Source organism: Ambystoma mexicanum, chromosome 9 (assembly GCF_040938575.1).
Source record: "Ambystoma mexicanum isolate Mex_15411 chromosome 9, UKY_AmexF1_1, whole genome shotgun sequence".
NCBI classification, from domain to species: Eukaryota; Metazoa; Chordata; class Amphibia; order Caudata; family Ambystomatidae; genus Ambystoma; species Ambystoma mexicanum.
Genome location: NC_090931.1, coordinates 15887230 through 15906967, shown reverse-complemented (window position 1 = coordinate 15906967; position 19738 = coordinate 15887230). Strand labels below are relative to the sequence as shown.

At 49.1% G+C, this 19738-nt stretch overlaps 1 protein-coding gene across 1 annotated transcript in view; it reads right to left on the bottom strand.

The window, feature by feature from the left end:
* UBASH3B (ubiquitin associated and SH3 domain containing B) overlaps positions 1-19738 on the bottom strand; it is a 484216-nt gene that overhangs the window by 201724 nt on the left and 262754 nt on the right. Inside the window, exon 3 of the mRNA XM_069614082.1 lies at positions 4623-4809. Within this exon, the coding sequence (XP_069470183.1) occupies positions 4623-4809 (187 nt within the window). The remainder of the gene's footprint in view (positions 1-4622; positions 4810-19738) is intronic.

Below are 19738 nucleotides of genomic sequence, written 5' to 3'. Positions count from 1 at the left end.
AAGCTCTGTTCCGTGTTTGCTTGTTCTACTGTGTAAATTGCCCTATTTTGTATACTCCACATACTGCCTAACTTTTCTTGAGGGAATTCTGACTGCTCAGCCACAGCTACCAGGTGAATCTGTGTGGTACAGACAGCTCCAAGTGGGCTTACTGCCAACACCTGTAAGCCTAAATCTTTTGCAGTGGTCCCAGAGGGAACTGCACAGGTTTTCCGCTTAACAGCTTCTTTCATCTCTCCACCACACCACATGCGTGCTTCCTTCATCTCTCCCACCACACCACATGCGTGTTTCCTTCATCACTCCACCACACCACATGCATGCTTTCTTCACCACACCACATGCATGCTTCCTTCATCTCTCCACCACACCACATGCATACTTCCTTCATCTCTCCACTGCATCACATGCATGCTTCCTTCATCTCTCCACCACACCACTGCATGCTTCTTTTATCTCTCCACCACACCACATGTGTGCTTCCTTCATCTCTCCACCACACCACATGCATCCTTCCATCATCTCTCCCACCACACCACATGTATGCCTTCTTCATCTCTTCACCACACCACATGCGTGCTTCCTTCATCTCTCCTCCACATCACATGCATGCTTCTTTCATCTCTCCACCACACCACATGCGTGTTTCCTTCATCTCTCAACCACACCACGTGTGCTTTTTTCATCTCTCCACCACACCACATGCGTGCTTCCTTCATCTCTCCCTCCACACCACATGCATGCTTCTTTCATCTCTCCACCACCCCACATGCATGCTTCCGTCACCTCTCCCACCACACTACATGCATTTTCCTTCATCTCTCACACCACACCATATGCGTGCTTCCTTCATCTGTCCCACCACACCACATGCGTGTTTCCTTCATCTCTTCCACCACACCACATGCATGCTTCCTTCATCTCTCCACCACACCACATGCATGCTTTCTTTATCTCTTCACCACACCACATGCGTGCTTCCTTCATCTGTCCCCCACACCACATGTGTGCTTCCTTCATCTCTCCAACACATGCATGCTCCTTCATCTCTCCCACCACACCACATGCATGTTCCTTCATCTCTCCCACCACACCATATGCATGCTTCCTTCATCTCTCCCACCACAACACATACATGTTCCTTCATTTCTTCCACCACACCACATGCATGCTTCCTGTATCTCTCCACCACACCACATGCATGCTTCCTTCATCTCTCCCAACACACCACATGCATGCTTCCCTCTCTTCACCACACCACATGCATGCTCCCTTCATCTCTCCACCACACCACATGCATCATTCCTTCATCTCTCCACCACACCACATGCATGCTTCCATCTCTCCACCACACCACATGCATGCTCCCTTCATCTCTCCACCACACCACATGCGTGCTTCCTTCATCTCTGCACCACACCACATACATGCTCCTTCATCTCTCCACCACACCACATGCGTGCTTCATTCATCTCTCCACCACAACACATGCATGCTTCCTTCATCTCTCCCACCACACTACATGCATGTTCCTTCATCTCTCCCACCACATGCGTGCTTCCTTCATCTGTCCACCACACCACATGTGTGCTTCCTTCATCTCTCCCACAAAACATGCATTTTCCTTCATCTCTCCCACCACACCACATGCTTGCTTCCTTCACGTCTCCCTGCACACCACATGCGTGCTTCTTTCATCTCTCCACCACACCACATGCGTGCTTTCTTCATCTCTCCCACCACACCACATGCATGCTTTCTTCACCACACCACATGCATGCTTCCTTCATCTCTCCACCACACCACATGCGTGCTTCCTTCATCGCTCCACTGCATCACATGCATGCTTTCTTCATCTCTCCACCACACCACATGCATGCTTCCCTCTCTTCACCACACCACATGCATGCTCCCTTCATCTCTCCACCACACCACATGCATGATTCCTTCATCTCTCCACCACACCACATGCATGCTTCCATCTCTCCACCACACAACATGCATGCTCCCTTAATCTCTCCACCACACCACATGCATGCTTCCATCTCTCCACCACACCACATGCATGATTCCTTCATCTCTCCACCACATCACATGCATGCTTCTTTCATCTCTCCACCACACCACATGCATGCTCCCTTCATCTCTCCACCACACCACATGCATGCTTCCTTCATCTTTCCACCATACCACATGCATGTTCCTTTATCTCTCCACCAAACCACATGCGTGCTTCCTTCATCTCTCCACTACACCACATGCATGCTTCCTTCACCTCTCCCACCACACTACATGCATGTTCCTTCATCTCTCCCACCACACCACATGCGTGCTTCCTTCATCTCTCCACCACAACAACACATGCATGCTCCTTCACCTCTCCCACCACACCACATGCATGTTCCTTCATCTCTCCCACCACACCAGATGTGTGCTTCCTTCATCTCTCCACAACAACACATGCATGCTCCTTCATCTCTCCCACCACACCACATGCATGTTCCTTCATCTCTCCCACCACACCATATGCGTGCTTCCTTCATCTCTCCCACCACACCACATGCGTGTTTCCTTCATCTCTCAACCACACCACATGTGTGCTTCTTTCATCTCTCCACCACACCACATGCGTGCTTCCTTCGTCTCTCCCTCCACACCACATGCATGCTTCTTTCATCTCTCCACCACACCACATGCGTGCTTCGTTTATCTCTCCACCACACCACATACATGTTTCCTTCATCTCTCCACCACACCACATGCATGCTTCCTTTATCTCTACACCACACCACATGCATGCTTCCTTCATCTCTCCACCATACCACATGCATGTTCCTTCATCTCTCCACCATACCACATGCATTTTCCTTCATCTCTCACACCACATCACATGCATGCTTCCTTCATCTCTCCACCGTATCACATGCATGCTTCCTTCATCTTTCCCACCACACCACGCATGGGGGACTAGGATAGATCCAGAATACTCTGGTCGTGGCCAGGATGAGTTTGTCCCATTCTTAACATCAGAATAAAATAACTATTGGTTTTAATTGTTGGGTTAGTTTTCGTTGTATTTTTGTCATGCCAGAACTCTCTAAAGGTGCCATATTGCCTCCTTCACCTCTCCCACCACACCACATGCATGTTCCTTCATCTCTCCCACCACACCAAATGTGTGCTTCCTTCATCTCTCCACCACAACAACACATGCATGCTCCTTCATCTCTCCCATCACACCACATGCATGTTCCTTCATCTCTCCCACTACACCATATGCGTGCTTCCTTCATCTCTCCCACCACACCACATGCGTGTTTCCTTCATCTCTCAACCACACCACATATGTGCTTCTTTCATCTCTCCACCACACCACATGCGTGCTTCCTTCGTCTCTCCCTCCACACCACATGCATGCTTCTTTCATCTCTCCACCACACCACATGCGTGCTTCGTTTATCTCTCCACCACACCACATACATGTTTCCTTCATCTCTCCACCACACCACATGCATGCTTCCTTTATCTCTACACCACACCACATGCATGCTTCCTTCATCTCTCCACCATACCACATGCATGTTCCTTCATCCCTCCACCATACCACATGCATTTTCCTTCATCTCTCACACCACATCACATGCATTTTCCTTCATCTCTCACACCACATCACATGCATGCTTCCTTCATCTTTCCCACCACACCACGCATGGGGGACTAGGATAGATGCAGAATACTCTGGTCGTGGCCAGGATGAGTTTGTCCCATTCTTAACATCAGAATAAAATAACTATTAGTTTTAATTGTTGGGTTAGTTTTCGTTGTATTTTTGTCATGCCAGAACTCTCTAAAGGTGCCAGATTGACCATGGAATGGCTAGGTTCATTCGTGGAGAACTTCTGCCAGAAACAGATTGGAAAATTACATTTTAACAAAACTAGCATTAGTTCAATGACCAGATTTAGTTTTACATTAAAAAAAATGATTTAAACAATTGTATTTAAAGAATCTATAAAGGTTGTGTCCGGTTTTCTGGATGAAACCAGGGTTCATTGCAAAGCACATTTTGTGGAGGAACCTCTTGATTGGTGCCTGCCAGACTCAGAGCAGCGCGGAGATTGGTCCCTAGACAAAGGCCATGAAATACAGAAGCTTCTGCTTAACACTGGGATTTTTAATATACTTCTGAGGTCCTGCCACAGAGGCCTTTTCAGATTCTTATATGCTTAATAAGCAGAAACAATGCTATGCTCGGGCAAAGCTACCCCACTCGAAGAGCACCGCCAGACAGACATACTCTCCTCAGGGCGAGAAGTGATCCTACACAGAAACCAGGGCTTTATAGAGCCAGCAGGGAGCCCCTGAGGCAGAGCTGTGAGGTAGGCCTGGATTACAGAGAGAGGCGCGTAACTTGCACTCACAGACTACCAGGACAGGCTTTCGTTCTTCCAAAATGAGAGAACTGTGTGCAGATGCACAGTGCAGGCTTCGAACGGGGGACACAGCATGAAGCGCCATATACAAAGCCACAATATCATGAATGAATACTGTGTATAGAAAAGAAATCCCGGAACTCAAAGCAGCAGTTAGGAAGAAGCAGCAGTGTCCGGGTGTCGACTCACCATGAAGAACTGGCACAGCGTGATGTGCGGGAAGATGTTGTGGGCCTTGTTCTTGCCGCACATCTGTTTCGATTGCTGCCAGTATTCGGAGAGTTTCTGAGCCAAAGGGCCTGTGGGTCGCAGGTACAGGACATACTCGCGGGGCAGCGGGTCATCGAGGAAGGGGTCATCGATGTGGGAGAACAGCCTGAAAAACAGAGCAGAGACTGTGACCACCGCATGAAGACTTGGACCCACCACCAGCTCTGAGATCTTACAGGTGGACTGTGACCACCACATGAAGACTTGGACCCACCACCAGCTCTGATATATTACAGGTGGACTGTGACCACCGCATGAAGACATGGACCCACCACCAGCTCTGAGATCTTACAGGTGGACTGTGACCACCGCATGAAGACTTGGACCCACGACCAGCTCTGAGATCTTACAGGTGGACTGTGACCACCGCATGAAGACTTGGACCCACCGCCAGCTCTGAGATCTTACAGGTAGACTGTCACCACCATATGAAGACTTGGACCCACCACCAGCCCTGAGATCTTACAGGTGGACTGTGACCACTGCATGAAGACTTGGACCCACCGCCAGCCCTGAGATCTTGCAGGTGGACTGTGACCACCGCATGAAGACTTGGAACCCCCGCCAGCTCTGAACTCTTCAAGGTGGACTGTGACCACCGCATAAAGACTTGGACCCACCACCAGCTCTGAGATCTTACAGGTGGACTGTGATCACCCATGAAGACTTGGACCCACCACCAGCTCTGAGATCTTACAGGTGGACTGTGACCACTGCATGAAGACTTGGACCCACCGCCAGCCCTGAGATCTTACAGGTGGACTGTGACCACTGCATAAAGACTTGGACCCCCCAGCCAGCCCTGATATCTTACAGGTGGACTGTGACCACCGCATGAAGACTTGGACCCCCCGCCAGCGCTGAGATCTTACAGGTCGACTGTGACCAATGCATGAAGACTTGGACCCACCACCGGCTTTGAGATCTTACAGGTGGACTGTGACCACCGCATGAAGACTTGGACCCACCACCAGCTCTGAGATCTTACAGGTGGACTGTGACCACCGCATGAAGACTTGGAAACACCACCAGCTCTGAGATCTTACAGGTGGACTGTGACCACCGCATGAAGACTTGGAAACACCGCCAGCCCTGAGATCTTACAGGTGGACTGTGACCACCGCATGAAGACTTGGACCCACCGCCAGCCCTGAGATCTTACAGGTGTACTGTGACCACCGCATGAAGACTTGGACCCACCGCCAGCCCTGAGATCTTACAGGTGTACTGTGACCACTGCATGAAGACTTGGACCCACCGCCAGCCCTGAGATCTTACAGGTGGACTGTGACCACCGCATGAAGACTTGGTCCCACCACCAGCCCTGAAATCTTACAGGTGGACTGTGACCACCGCATGAAGACTTGGACCCCCCCGCCAGCTCTGAGATCTTACAGGTGGACTGTGACCACTGCATGAAGACTTGGACCCACCGCCAGCCCTGAGATCTTACAGGTGGACTGTGACCACTGCATAAAGACTTGGACCCCCCAGCCAGCCCTGATATCTTACAGGTGGACTGTGACCACCGCATGAAGACTTGGACCCCCCGCCAGCGCTGAGATCTTACAGGTCGACTGTGACCAATGCATGAAGACTTGGACCCACCACCGGCTTTGAGATCTTACAGGTGGACTGTGACCACCGCATGAAGACTTGGACCCACCACCAGCTCTGAGATCTTACAGGTGGACTGTGACCACCGCATGAAGACTTGGAAACACCACCAGCTCTGAGATCTTACAGGTGGACTGTGACCACCGCATGAAGACTTGGAAACACCGCCAGCCCTGAGATCTTACAGGTGGACTGTGACCACCGCATGAAGACTTGGACCCACCGCCAGCCTGAGATCTTACAGGTGGACTGTGACCACCGCATGAAGACTTGGACCCACCACCAGCTCTGAGATCTTACAGGTGGACTGTGACCACCGCATGAAGACTTGGACCCACCGCCAGCCCTGAGATCTTACAGGTGTACTGTGACCACCGCATGAAGACTTGGACCCACCGCCAGCCCTGAGATCTTACAGGTGTACTGTGACCACTGCATGAAGACTTGGACCCACCGCCAGCCCTGAGATCTTACAGGTGGACTGTGACCACCGCATGAAGACTTGGTCCCACCACCAGCCCTGAAATCTTACAGGTGGACTGTGACCACCGCATGAAGACTTGGACCCCCCCGCCAGCTCTGAGATCTTACAGGTCGACTGTGACCATCGCATGAAGACTTGGACCCACCCCCAGCTTTGATATCTTACAGGTCGACTGTGACCACTGCATGAAGACTTGGACCCACCACCAGCTCTGAGATCTTACAGGTGGACTGTGACCACCGCATGCAGACTTGGACCCACCACCAGCCCTGAGATCTTACAGGTGGAATGTGACCACCGCATGAAGACTTGGAGCCACCACCAGCTCTGACATCTTACAGGTGGACTGTGACCACTGCATGAAGACTTGGACCCACCACCAGCTCTGAGATCTTACAGGTGGACTGTGACCACCGCATGCAGACTTGGACCCACCACCAGCTCTGAGATCTTACAGGTGGACTGTGACCACCGCATGCAGACTTGGACCCACCACCAGCTCTGAGATCTTACAGGTGGACTGTGACCACTGCATGAAGACTTGGACCCACCACCAGCTCTGAGATCTTACAGGTGGACTGTGACCACTGCATGAAGACTTGGAGCCACCACCAGCCCTGAGATCTTACAGGTGGACTGTGACCACTGCATGAAGACTTGGAGCCACCACCAGCTCTGACATCTTACAGGTGGACTGTGATCATCCATGAAGACTTGGACCCACCACCAGCTTTGAGATCTTGCAGGTGGACTGTGACCACTGCATGAAGACTTGGAGCCACCACCAGCCCTGAGATCTTACAGGTGTACTGTGACCACTGCATGAAGACTTGGAGCCACCACCAGCTCTGACATCTTACAGGTGGACTGTGATCATCCATGAAGACTTGGACCCACCACCAGCTTTGAGATCTTACAGGTGGACTGTGACCACCGCATGAAGACTTGGACCCACCACCAGCCCTGAGATCTTACAGGTGGACTGCGACCACCGCATCAAGACTTGGACCCACCACCAGCTCTGAGATCTTACAGGAGGACTGTGACCACCGCATGAAGACTTGGAGCCACCACCAGCTCTGGCATCTTACAGGTGGACTGTGAGCACCGCATGAAGAGCCTGAGATCTTATAGGTGGACGAAGCAAAGTGAGCGAGATGTTGCCAGCTAGTGAAAGCCCAACCAGATCCAGCGAGCGAAGGAGGAGTAGGGAACCTTTTCTTTCCAGGTGCGAGGGGAAATGTTAAATGCTTGACTCATGTCTGTATGAGGTATGTTTGCTGGGGTCTGCTGTCTCAGTGACTAAGATGCAGCCGCCTATTTCTGAAAATCATTCATGGTTCTAGGTCACGAATATTCAATGTACACGACACTTAATTTAAAAATGAGCTAAAAACCCACCCTTGTGTCCGACAGTGGCTAGGTTACCTATAAAATCGAATGAGTAACAGTCATCCTCCTGCTTATTCAACACACGGTCACCATTCCTCAAAACACAGAAAGTGAACTAGGTCATAACATCTTTAACACAGCCAACCAACTTCAGACAGCTGCTTAATGAAAAACAAGTAATTGATAGTAGACGCAGACACGTCATGAGAGACCAGCCAGTGCAATGCTTAAACTCGCCAGCACTGTTTCAATGCCAGCAGCTTCCACCCCCCCCCCCCCCAGTGACAATAGTGGGGTTTAAAAACACACCCTGATTCCACAAGAGCGAAATGGAATCATTTCCATCCTGTGACACCAATAGAATAAATAAATAAACAATGGTTTCTGGTGTAATAAGATAGCCCTGGGATAATCACCCGTCTATGCCTCGGCCCATACATTGGGGAAGGGTCATTATCCCAAGCGATAATGACCCCAGGTAGTGGCAGTAGCAAAACACGTTTTGGAGATTTGGTTGTCAAGTAAAATTGTTACTTTATGTGTGAGTAAAGTGACTAAGACCAAGAGTGCTAGACCTTAAATGTGGTTTCATTTGCTAGTGTTTAAATAACAGGGTTGTCTTTTTACGTTAAGCCTTTTAATTGCAACTTGGTTCCACTGGAACAGGTTTAACGTGAGAATGAATTGGGCGTTTTGCAAAAGTAAAGCGGCTCCTCTATCGTAGAGTGAACGCATTTCCCCATGTATTAGCTTTCTCTGTGTTGGTTAAACAGGATGTTGCAGTAAAAAAGGTCCCCCCAGAGAGGAAGTCTCATGTTGAAAAAAATCGTGACTGGAAATTGCATTGTGGTGTCCCTGCTTCTGAGGACAGAATGTTCAGAATGCAGTTAATACCAACAGTTATTGACTCCACTCTAAACATGGTGATTGGCTGAGAGGCTGTCAATAACGATCTCCATGTGCTAAAAGAAACTATTTAGGTGTCATTTTCTTTTTCTGATTGTGACAGCGTAACCACAACAAGGAGTTAGTGAAGCCTGTTTTGTGCTGCGACATTGACCTGCGAGCCTTCCTTCAAGCAGCGCCTTCATGGAAACTAGTGCTGACTAACTCCTATCCTGGGTTATTGCAAAGTAGTGAAGTGTAACGTGATCTTCTGTAGCTTACACCTGACGTTTCGCAGTACCCAATTCAGGGGATGTGCCCCGGTGGTAGCATTTGGAGGGTCCCCTGGCCACCTGCACTTACTCCACATCATAGGGGAGGAGAGTCACAGGAACTTCACTGGGAACAGGATTCCTTTAGAAATACCAGAGAAACTCCAGACCCAAAGGAAATGGCCCAATCTATCCATGACCCACATGCCTGGTCCCGTAATAGCAGGACTGTGTACAGAGAACACCAGCCTTTTAAGGGGTGTAGAGGAGCAGCTGCACGCCTCCGCAGGAAACCCTGCCCCCTACCTCCCATATGTTGGAGACCTGAGATTGTGCCATGTTTGACACCATCAGTTGTGCCAATACCACAGCGTGTGTTCAAAAGAAGATACCCATTGAGACAACCCAATCGAATGTATCCCAGAAGGGATTACAACCTGAGGGAGGAACTCCCAGAATGAATATAAGAAGGAGCAGAGAAAAGAAGCCAGTGGCATCACAAAAGGTATGCATGACGTCTCGGGAGACTGACTGAAGAGGATGCATGGAAACTAAAGAAACTAATGACGAAGTAAAGAATCGAGTGAACTCTCAAATATCAAGGAAGACGATCACACGTGCACAAAGTGCTGCGGAAAATGAACCGTTCAATAAATGTGCAGATGCTGAAACGCAAGGTAGACTAAGTCATGATAAAAGCTGGCTATACGAAGTGAATAGACGCAGGCGAGGCCGCCATTGTATGGAAACTGCACATCAGTATCATGAATTTAGTAAGCCAGGACCCTTGAAGCGGGAAGGGAAAGCTGTGCCGCAGCAGGAATAAGCTGAATTGCAGAGCTGCATGGCGAGGTTGTCTGGCCTGGAGTCAAGACTAAAGCAGCCAAGGCCAGACATCTATTCTGGAAATGGCAAACGTTCCAAGGATGAATCATGCCTTGTTGAGGTGCAAAGAAAGAACACCAAGAGTGCCAAGTTTAATTCATTTAGAGTAATTAAAACCTGCAAAATTGACCAAATTGTGGTCTCCTGCAACGTGAACCAAGGATGAAAATAAAGTTTGAACTTGAAGTCCCAGAACACGATAGCGAGTGCTCTCACTTCGATGTATTCTAAAAGAAAAGGATAATTTGCAAGGCCAAGTTCAAAGACAATCTTCATGGCAGAAGGCTTGGGCGATGAGAGATGCTGGGTTAATTGGGTGGGGAGGTAGTGTCATGCCCCACCTCCTTGCACCTGGGTCTGGGCTTACGTGCTGCTAAGTGAACCGAATGTTCCAGACATTGCACAAGCATGCTAACCAATTATAGTAGTCCATATTGCAAAAGACCTTATAGTTTGAAAACCAATGAGAAACTATGTATTTAATGATCCTGAAGATGACATGATTTAGAGGTAGGCATATGTTGTCCACCTGATAGTGGGCAGCCAATCACAATCCTAGTTCCTATAGAAAGTATTCTTAGATGTTTCCCTTAAGCCAACCGTAGTAGGTTTTTCATTATTGCCACATAGTATGATGTCACCTCTGATGTAATTTTGATATAAAAGCTATATTTTGTGTGAAAATCGCTGAGAGAAATCGAGCGTACGTCCGTTGATGTTTGTTGTAACTAACGGTTTTAGATCATTGTTAATAAACAGTACTTTGCCATCTTCCTGAATTGGTTCGGTTATTTGGACTCAGAATTTATCTGTGTGATCCCATTCATTACATATGCATGTTCCTAAAGGGCCTTAAACCCAGGGGTGTAAGAAGAATCGGGTGTTGCAAGATATTTCCCTGTCATCCCTAACCCACAATCCTGTTTTCCATATAGTAGGGGGTGGTAAGAGATTAAGGAGGAGGTAGAGAAACAACAGGAGGAGGTAATACGTGAGATGGAGGGGGCAGAGAAACATCAAGACGAGGTAGTAAAAGAGATTAAGGAGGAAGCAGAAAAACAGAAAGATGAGATAGTAAGAGATTAATGAGGAGGTTGTAAGAGATAAAGGAGGAGGAGAAACAGGAGGAGGAGGTAGTGAGAGATTAAGGAGGAGGTAGAGAAACAGAAAGATGAGATAGTAAGAGATTAAGAAGGAGGTGGTAAGAGATTAAGGAGGAGGAAGAGAAACAGAAAGAGGAGGTAGTAAGAGATTAATAAGGAGGTGGTAAGAGATTAAGGAGGAGGAGAAACAGGAGGAGGAGGTAGTGAGAGATTAAGGAGGAGGTAGAGAAACAGAAAGATGAGATAGTAAGAGATTAAGAAGGAGGTGGTAAGAGATTAAGGAGGAGGAGAAACAGGAGGAGGAGGTAGTAAGAGAGATTAAGGAGGAGGCAGAGAAACAGAAAGATGAGGTAGTAAGAGTTTAACAAGGAGGTGGTAAGATATTAAGGAGGACGAGAAACATGAGGAGGAGGTAGTAAGAGAGATTAAGGAGGACATGGAGAAACATGAGGAGGAAGTAGTAAGGGAGATGGAGGACATGGAGAAACATCTGGAGGAGGTAGTAAAAGAGATCAAAGAGGAGGCAGAGAAACAGAAAGATGAGGTAGTAAGAGATTAATGATGAGGTGGTAAGACATTAAGGAGGAGGAGAAACATGGAGGAAGTAGGAATGTGAAGACTGTTTACCTGACATGCCCCAACACAAGGGTCAAGCAAAGTCAGGATATTGAGCAGAATCACACACACCTGAGGGCCATTTCCTTTCCTCTCGGGGATAAAAGGTGAAGCACGAGAGTACAATATGAGCAAGGCATACCGCAAAATGAGACCTCTATCAAAGCATCACAGTTCAAGAGGTGGGGAAAGGCGGTGAGAGGCTGACAAGGAGAGAAGCAACCTTGCCATTTCTGACCCAGACCTACAAGATGTCAGTGGAAGGAAATGTAAGACTGCGAGAAATAGCCCAAGTGTGTTGCAGCAGATGTCAACGGTACACAGAGTGTGCCTATGCTTATAAGCAGGATTGAGGGAGATGCCTGCTACTGTGGTACTGCCTTGACTCCAGATATAGTGAAAAGCCTAGCGTTTCATCACAGCCGGTGAGTCGAAAAAAGGAACCGATAAAGAACTGAACTGTTTTGAAGAAAAGTTGCAAAGTGGCACATTGAGGAAAGTGCAAGGAACTGTAAATTGTTATGGGAAGACCAGCTGCAGAGGCATCCGGCACCACATCGGTGCTCACTCGAGAGACTCTGGTTGATCCTGCGTTGAATGAAACTACTGATACCAGAACGTTCTAGGGGAGCCGCGAGTTACAGGTCAAATTGGTCATACAGGGGTCTAGCAAAATCCCCATACAGTCAAATGTCTTTGATCAACAAACCATTTAAAACACAAGTGAAGTAAATCCTGCATCAGAAGAAAGTAGAGGAATTGTGAAATGGCAAGAGTGAACACGGCGGAGGGATGCAAATAAAGCGCCTCCCTTACAGAGATAGGAGCAGTCTTGTCACAAATTTGCAACGGATCGGAACATCCAATCTTATTTACGAGGCGCAAAATCTTCCCACGTGAAAAGAAAATATTCCATACTGGAATTAGAGGCTCTTGCCATCAAGTGGACCATTACCCATTTTAGATATTACCTCCTAGGAAGAAAGTTCACGCTCATCACGGATCTCTCTCCACTAGTCTGCATGAGCCAATGGAAGGACTCTAACCCTTGAGTCATGTGATGGTTTTTAGACCTCCAACCCTACTGTTTCACTGTGATGCACCGAAAAATGGCAAAGATCAAAATGTCGCGCCTTGAAACACTTGTGTATAGGCGTGTTACAAATGCCATATCCTATCATATCATATCATATCATATCATCAAGGGAACGTGGATTTCCTTTCTCGGTTCCCTTGTGAAACAGCTGCGGCTACATCCCATAGGGAAGGGTATGTGAGAAACCTGATGGTGTCTCACCCGCTAGCCCCCGGGGATCTGTCATCCAGGTGGCCAGGACACGGCCATCGCTTTTGGATCCAGTTACTGGGGGTGGACCAGTTCGGGATGATCACCTGGATGAGGGGTATTCGGGGAGTGGAAGTGGGCCACCAGATGGCAAGACGCGGTATCCCCTTCCCTGTAACACCTTTACCCCATCCTACGAGGTGGGATACTTAGGGACTCAACTCCCCCCAATCCCCTTTTCCGCCACAAACAATTTCTCACAGGCAGCTCACTGTGAGAGAATGACGGACTAACACCCGAGCCGTATACCTGACATGTCCCAATACAATGCTTCGGCAGGGCCAGCTGAACGCTACCATGAAGACAAACATCCTGGCCACCCAAGAGTGTGTCCAGACAGGAAGCGCCAGTGCAGCAGACTTCCTGTGGGGGGGGGGTTTCATCCTCACAGTTAATTACTTTGGCCCACCCTGAGCAAGTACCTGAAAAGAAAAGACACAGAGAAAAAAGATATCCCTGGATCTGGGTTCTTATTCCACTCGCTCCCATGGCGGGGACTACACAAGCCATGTACACTGAAGACGCTTCCAGGTTCTCTCACACATTCTATGAAATGCCATGTATGTAGGCTGGTTCCAGTGGTGTGCAGAGATCAGCAACCCACGGCTTCTATGCCTTAGAGGGCATGCTGGCATGGAGATCTAACTCCAGGACATTTCCTTTCCCAAGTAGCCCTGGCATCAAAATGCCTCTGTTCTGGGCTTCCTCCTCCCCGCATACTTTCCGCCTTCCCCCCTCCCTCGACACCCATCAAGAGTATCTCCCTGAAAACCAATCAACTACGGCTGTATGCAGACAGTTCCACCCACAAAATAATGTTATGTTAAAGGGATGGATGCTATTATTTTGAAGACGAAAATTTCGAATTTTAAATGTTCGTATTTGAAATAAGCACCACACAGCTGAATCCCCTTTCTAGACCCCACTCCTCACCACCCACTTACTTACATTTTGGCGGCACACTACTCTGTGTGCCGCTGAGTCCCTGCATGGCCAGTTCCCTTCACTTCTGTGGATGGAAACTGGCGCTGCAGGGTCCTTTTCTTTTTTAAATGTATTTTGTTGCAATACTTTGTTTTTGATGCAGGGGACACCCCTGCCAATCCTGATTCTATTATAGCAAACAAGGGTGCAGGGGACACCCCCTCAACCCCTGCTTCCCCTGTTCACTATTATGAAAACCGAATGGTTAAAATGTTTGGCATTTTCGGCTGTATGTAATTTTAGTACAGCTGAAATCCGATCAGTTCAACCATTCGGTTTTCTATTTACGCTATTTTCATGCAATACGATGTTAAAGGTTCTTATACCACGCACTGTTGCCACCTGCATGGTCTCTTTTGGCACTCCGGCAGGTCTGTAATGCAAGAAGGGAGGCGGGTATGTTAGTAGGACTGAGCGGGAAAAAGAGCAAGCGAGCTGTGATGTGCTGTTGGCAGCTTCAGTAAGGTGACACGGTTCACTGAGCGTAGGTGTGATTTTCGATTGGTGGCTGTCATGTGGTGTTGGGCGAGGTTATATATAGTTTGTTTTGTTGTGAAGTGCGTGTGGTTTGTGGTGCTGTAGAAGTATCGTTGCGTTTCGTTCCCCGCTTGAGAGGTGTACTCAGAGGGGGTGTTTTTAGTACCTTTACTAAGTGGCAGTGCATGTCCTGCCCCCGCTGTACTGACTAAATATGACCCATTACCCTTCCTCTGTTGTTCATTCTAGTGTGCAGCAATTACCACCCCCAGGAGTTCCTACAGGAGTGGAGTGATTCCTGTGCCTCGTGGTCAGTCCGTGGCCTGCCTGGTTTCTGAGTTCAGACACATTCCTTTATGTGTGATGAGTTTCACACTCTTGGTGGTCCGATTAAGTGGGACACATCTCCCTGCTCAGTTTCCACCTTTGGCCCTCTACCGGGATGAGATACACTCGAGATCTCCAACCAACCTTCCCAGTTAGAAGCCTCTCTTCTGCCCTCCCCTCAACTCTGGTCCGGCCTACTTCCCACTCCTTCTCTGTTGTGTGTTTGTTTCATGTTGCCCGGGTGGTGTTCAGTCATTTTCATCCCATTCGGAGTTGAAGATCTAGGTTTCTAGAAGTTTCAGAATTTTAGGTGGTCTTCCAGTGTTCGTGTTTCTCTGGGGAGGGAGTTCCACAGTTTTATGGCTATGTAAGCGAATGCTGATCCACCTCGTTTTTTCCTTGTGTAACGTTTCGGTTTTAGGCGAATGTCGTTGCTGGATCCAGTGTTCTTGTTGGCTTATAGATGGTGATTTTCCTTCCATGACGTGTGTGGATTGGAGGCAACATTAGACTGCGATGGAGTGGCCTTTGATGAGGTTTCCTGGTAACATATTGGGATTGCACCACCACCCTATAAATCAAGACAATCTGGAGGCTAGACTGCCCCCCCCTTTCCCAAATGCAGGCACATCCTGGGCACGCATCCTGGGTCACTGAATCTGGGCAACCTTAACCTAGGATGAATCCTAACAGTCAGTAGGAGCAGAAGCACTCAGGACAGATTCCCATGAGGACCGATTCTCATGAGGACAGATTCCAACGGGGACAGATTCCCACGAGGACAGGTTCCCGCGAGGACAGGTTCCCACGAGGACAGGTTCCCACGAGGACAGGTTCCCACGAGGACAGATTCCCACGAGGACAGATTCCCACGAGGACAGATTCCCACGAGGACAGATCCACAAGAGGACAGATCCACATTCTGGAGGGATTGTATCAATTGCCATAAGAATGATGTATTTATTGATAGTATTTTATGCAGGAGACTTTTGTTGTCCTGTGCTTGGCTGCTATTGATCTTATTCTCCCTCTTGCAATCAGCAACTTTAAAAAGAAAATAATGTTCTGCTCTAAGGAGCAGCGGTTCATACCCCTAAGCCTAGGCAGCCCAACGGGGAACCTACGACAATAGAGTGACCAATTATATGTACCTACTGAGCGTACTCGAAATCATATGCTGACCTTTTTAATAAGAATACATTCAGACTTTTAGACACATTTTTCCACCCACCAATCAGTTCCTCTGTGTACTGTGGTCTCCACGCTTATTCTCAGAGTCTGGGGCAGTGCTCTATGAGCAATCAGGGCCCTCCTACTTGTAACTCCTTGGGCAAGCACTCTTGGATTGACAATGCCAACAGTTTTGGCTATTGTATAGGCATGGGAAAGACACTTGCCAGACAGTGCTGTAGGATAATAACTGACCATGAATGGCAGCAGCTGCAAAATAGTGCAAGTACCTGGGCATCGCAAATGCATACTACTTATATACAAGCCATAACTGTTTGCTTTGCCAATATTCGTTTTTAACAGGACGTCAGTAAAGGACACAGTTATAAATAGAGTGCCTGGAGGCAGATCTGGTTGAGACATTTTTATTACAACAGTAGTGCGTTTCATTCTCAGAACACTTTTTTGAAGAAACACTAACAGGCACTTGGAGCAAAAGGTCTGATGGTAAGGCTTGATAAAGCTAGCCCAAATCGATCCCAGAAAGTTGTTTTTTTAGGCGGGGAGGGGCAGGAAGTGGAGGGGAATGGCGCTAGGGATCAGCAAGGCCCTGGGCAGTCTATGGGTGGGTTAATAACCACACACACCTACAAGCGTTGTGTCCCTCCTCATACGCCATTTTTCACTATCTGTGCCCAGATGGGGAGCAGGTGCAAGTGGATCTAGGTCACCTGGCCTAAGCCCCGCCCACCTGGTGCCTTCCTGCCTGCCGCTCTTTTTCACCACTTAGCAAGCCCCGCCCACCTGGTGCCTTCCTGCTTCCCGCTCTTTTTCCCCACTTAGCAAGCCCCGCCCACCTGGTGCCTTCCTGCTTGCTGCTCTGTTTCCCTACTTAAGGAGCCCTCCAGCTTCTTTTCCTTTGCAGATGGGGAGCAGGTGCAAGTGGATCTAGGTCCCCTGGCCTAAGCCCCGCCCACCTGGTGCCTTCCTGCCTGCCACTCTTTTTCACCACTTAGCAAGACCCGCCCACCTGGTGCCTTCCTGCTTGCCGCTCTTTTTCACCACTTAGCAAGCCCTGCCCACCTTGTGCCTTCCTGCTTCCTGCTCCTGCTTCCCGCTCTTTTTCACCACTTAGCAAGCCCCGCCCACCTGGTGCCGTCCTGCTTGCCGCTCTTTTTCACCACTTAGCAAGCCCCGCCCACCTGGTGCCGTCCTGCTTGCCGCTAGTTTTCACCACTTAGCAAGCCATGCCCACCTGGTGCCTTCCTGCTTCCCGCTAGTTTTCACCACTTAGCAAGCCACGCCCACCTGGTGCCTTCCTGCTTGCCGCTCTTTTTCACCACTTAGCAAGCCCCGCCCACCTGGTGCCTTCCTGCTTCCTGCTCCTGCTTCCCGCTCTTTTTCACCACTTAGCAAGCCCCGCCAACCTGGTGCCTTCCTGCTTCACGCTCTTTTTCCCCAGTAAGCAAGCCACGCCCACCTGGTGCCTTCCTGCTTGCCGCTTTGTTTCCCTACTTAAGGAGCCCTCCAGCTTCTTTTCCTTTGCAGATGGGGAGCAGGTGCAAGTGGATCTAGGTCCCCTGGCCTAAGCCCCGCCCACCTGGTGCCTTCCTGCCTGCCACTCTTTTTCACCACTTAGCAAGCCCCGCCCACCTGGTGCCTTCCTGCTTGCCGCTCTTTTTCACCACTTAGCAAGCCCTGCCCACCTGGTGCCTTCCTGCTTCCTGCTCCTGCTTCCCGCTCTTTTTCACCACTTAGCAAGCCCCGCCCACCTGGTGCCTTCCTGCTTGCCGCTCTTTTTCACCACTTAGCAAGCCCCGCCCACCTGGTGCCTTCCTGCTAGCCGCTCCGTTTCCCTAATTAAGGAGCCCTCCAGCTTCTTTTCCTTTGCAGATGGGGAGCAGGTGCAAGTGGATCTAGGTCCCCTGGCCTACGCCCCGCCCACCTGGTGCCTTCCTGCCTGCCACTCTTTTTCACCACTTAGCAAGCCCCGCCCACCAGGTGCCTTCCTGCTTGCCGCTCTTTTTCACCACTTAGCAAGCCACGCCCACCTGGTGCCTTCCTGCTTGCCGCTCTGTTTCCCTACTTAAGGAGCCCTCCAGCTTCTTTTACTTTGCAGATGGGGAGCAGGTGCAAGTGGATCTAGGTCACCTGGCCTAAGCCCCGCCCAACTTGTACCTTCCTGCCTGCTGCTCTTTTTTACCACTTAGCAAGCCCCGCCCACCTGGTGCCTTCCTTCACCATCACTGTCTTGTGGCCAATGCTGGATTTGACTTTTATGGACTTCATTCATTCATGGTGCGTCACTCTTTCTCAACTCTCATGCTGGACTTCCTTTGCATCTTGTACTCATGGTGGCCCTGAATCATGCTGTTCCCATCTTCATCTTGTATCCTGGCTTGCAACATTATGTGTTACTAATGAATTCTGCAATTGTGTTCGCTCTCCACTCTTGCTTCTTCACTCTTTTTGACTGCTTACTCTCTTTTCTCTCCTCCTTTCCCTTCTCCATTTTCCTATCTCCTCCCCTTACTTTCTTCTATGCACTTACTCTATCAGAATTGTCCCTGGACCTAATATGATAGCAACCTCGTTTGTTTCCTCCACCCTCCCATTACTGTTTTTTTCCTCCCCACAGCCCTCCAGCACTATCTGAAATGTCGTCAGGCCTAGTATGATAGTCGCTTGTTTTGTTCCTCCCCTACCTTTCTGCACCCCTCTCCCTCACCTCTTGTTTTTCTCCGGCTCTACCAGAAATGTCGTCAGGCCTAGTACGGTAGTCGCCTGTCTGTTTCCATGTCCTTCCCACTCTCCCCCTCCCTTCCTTATCTATGTCTTTGCTCTTGCAATGTCTGAAAAGTCGTCAGGCCGAGTACGATAGTTAATTTCACATCCTTACTGTTCACGGCCTGTAAGAATGCGGTTGGAATTTCTCTTGTTCCCTCCCTTGCCTTGAAGCGCTTTGAAACACATTGTGTATAGGCGCTATATAAATAAACACTCATAAGTCATAAGTCATAATGCAATAGTGGTTTATAGATGGTGCTTCAGTGACGCCTAATAGCTCAAACAAAAAAGTGGGGAGTGTGGGGGAGTAAGGGGGACTTATTAACAGGCAATGGAAAGTGAAGCTACCATAAAGAAAGATATCAAAGTTAAAAATGCATTTTTCCTTCAATTTCTTTGCAGAATCAAAAAATCAAGTGCACGACCTGAACGGGCATTTGTCGTTCATAATAGCTCAGAAAAATAACACAGGAAGGTGGCTTTTCCTGAAAGTGGTGCTGAAAATGCAGTGCACATGTGCAGAGGTAGGGTGCGCCGTGCCCTGGGTGCCCAGTGTGCAAATGCTTGCGTTTGTGTGCACGTGTGTTTGCAGAGTGGAATGTGTGGATGGTGTTGGCGGGCTTGTCTGGTGTTTGCGTGTGTGATGGGTTTGAGTTTGTCACGAAGGTAAGATGGAGCTTTGAGGTGGGTGC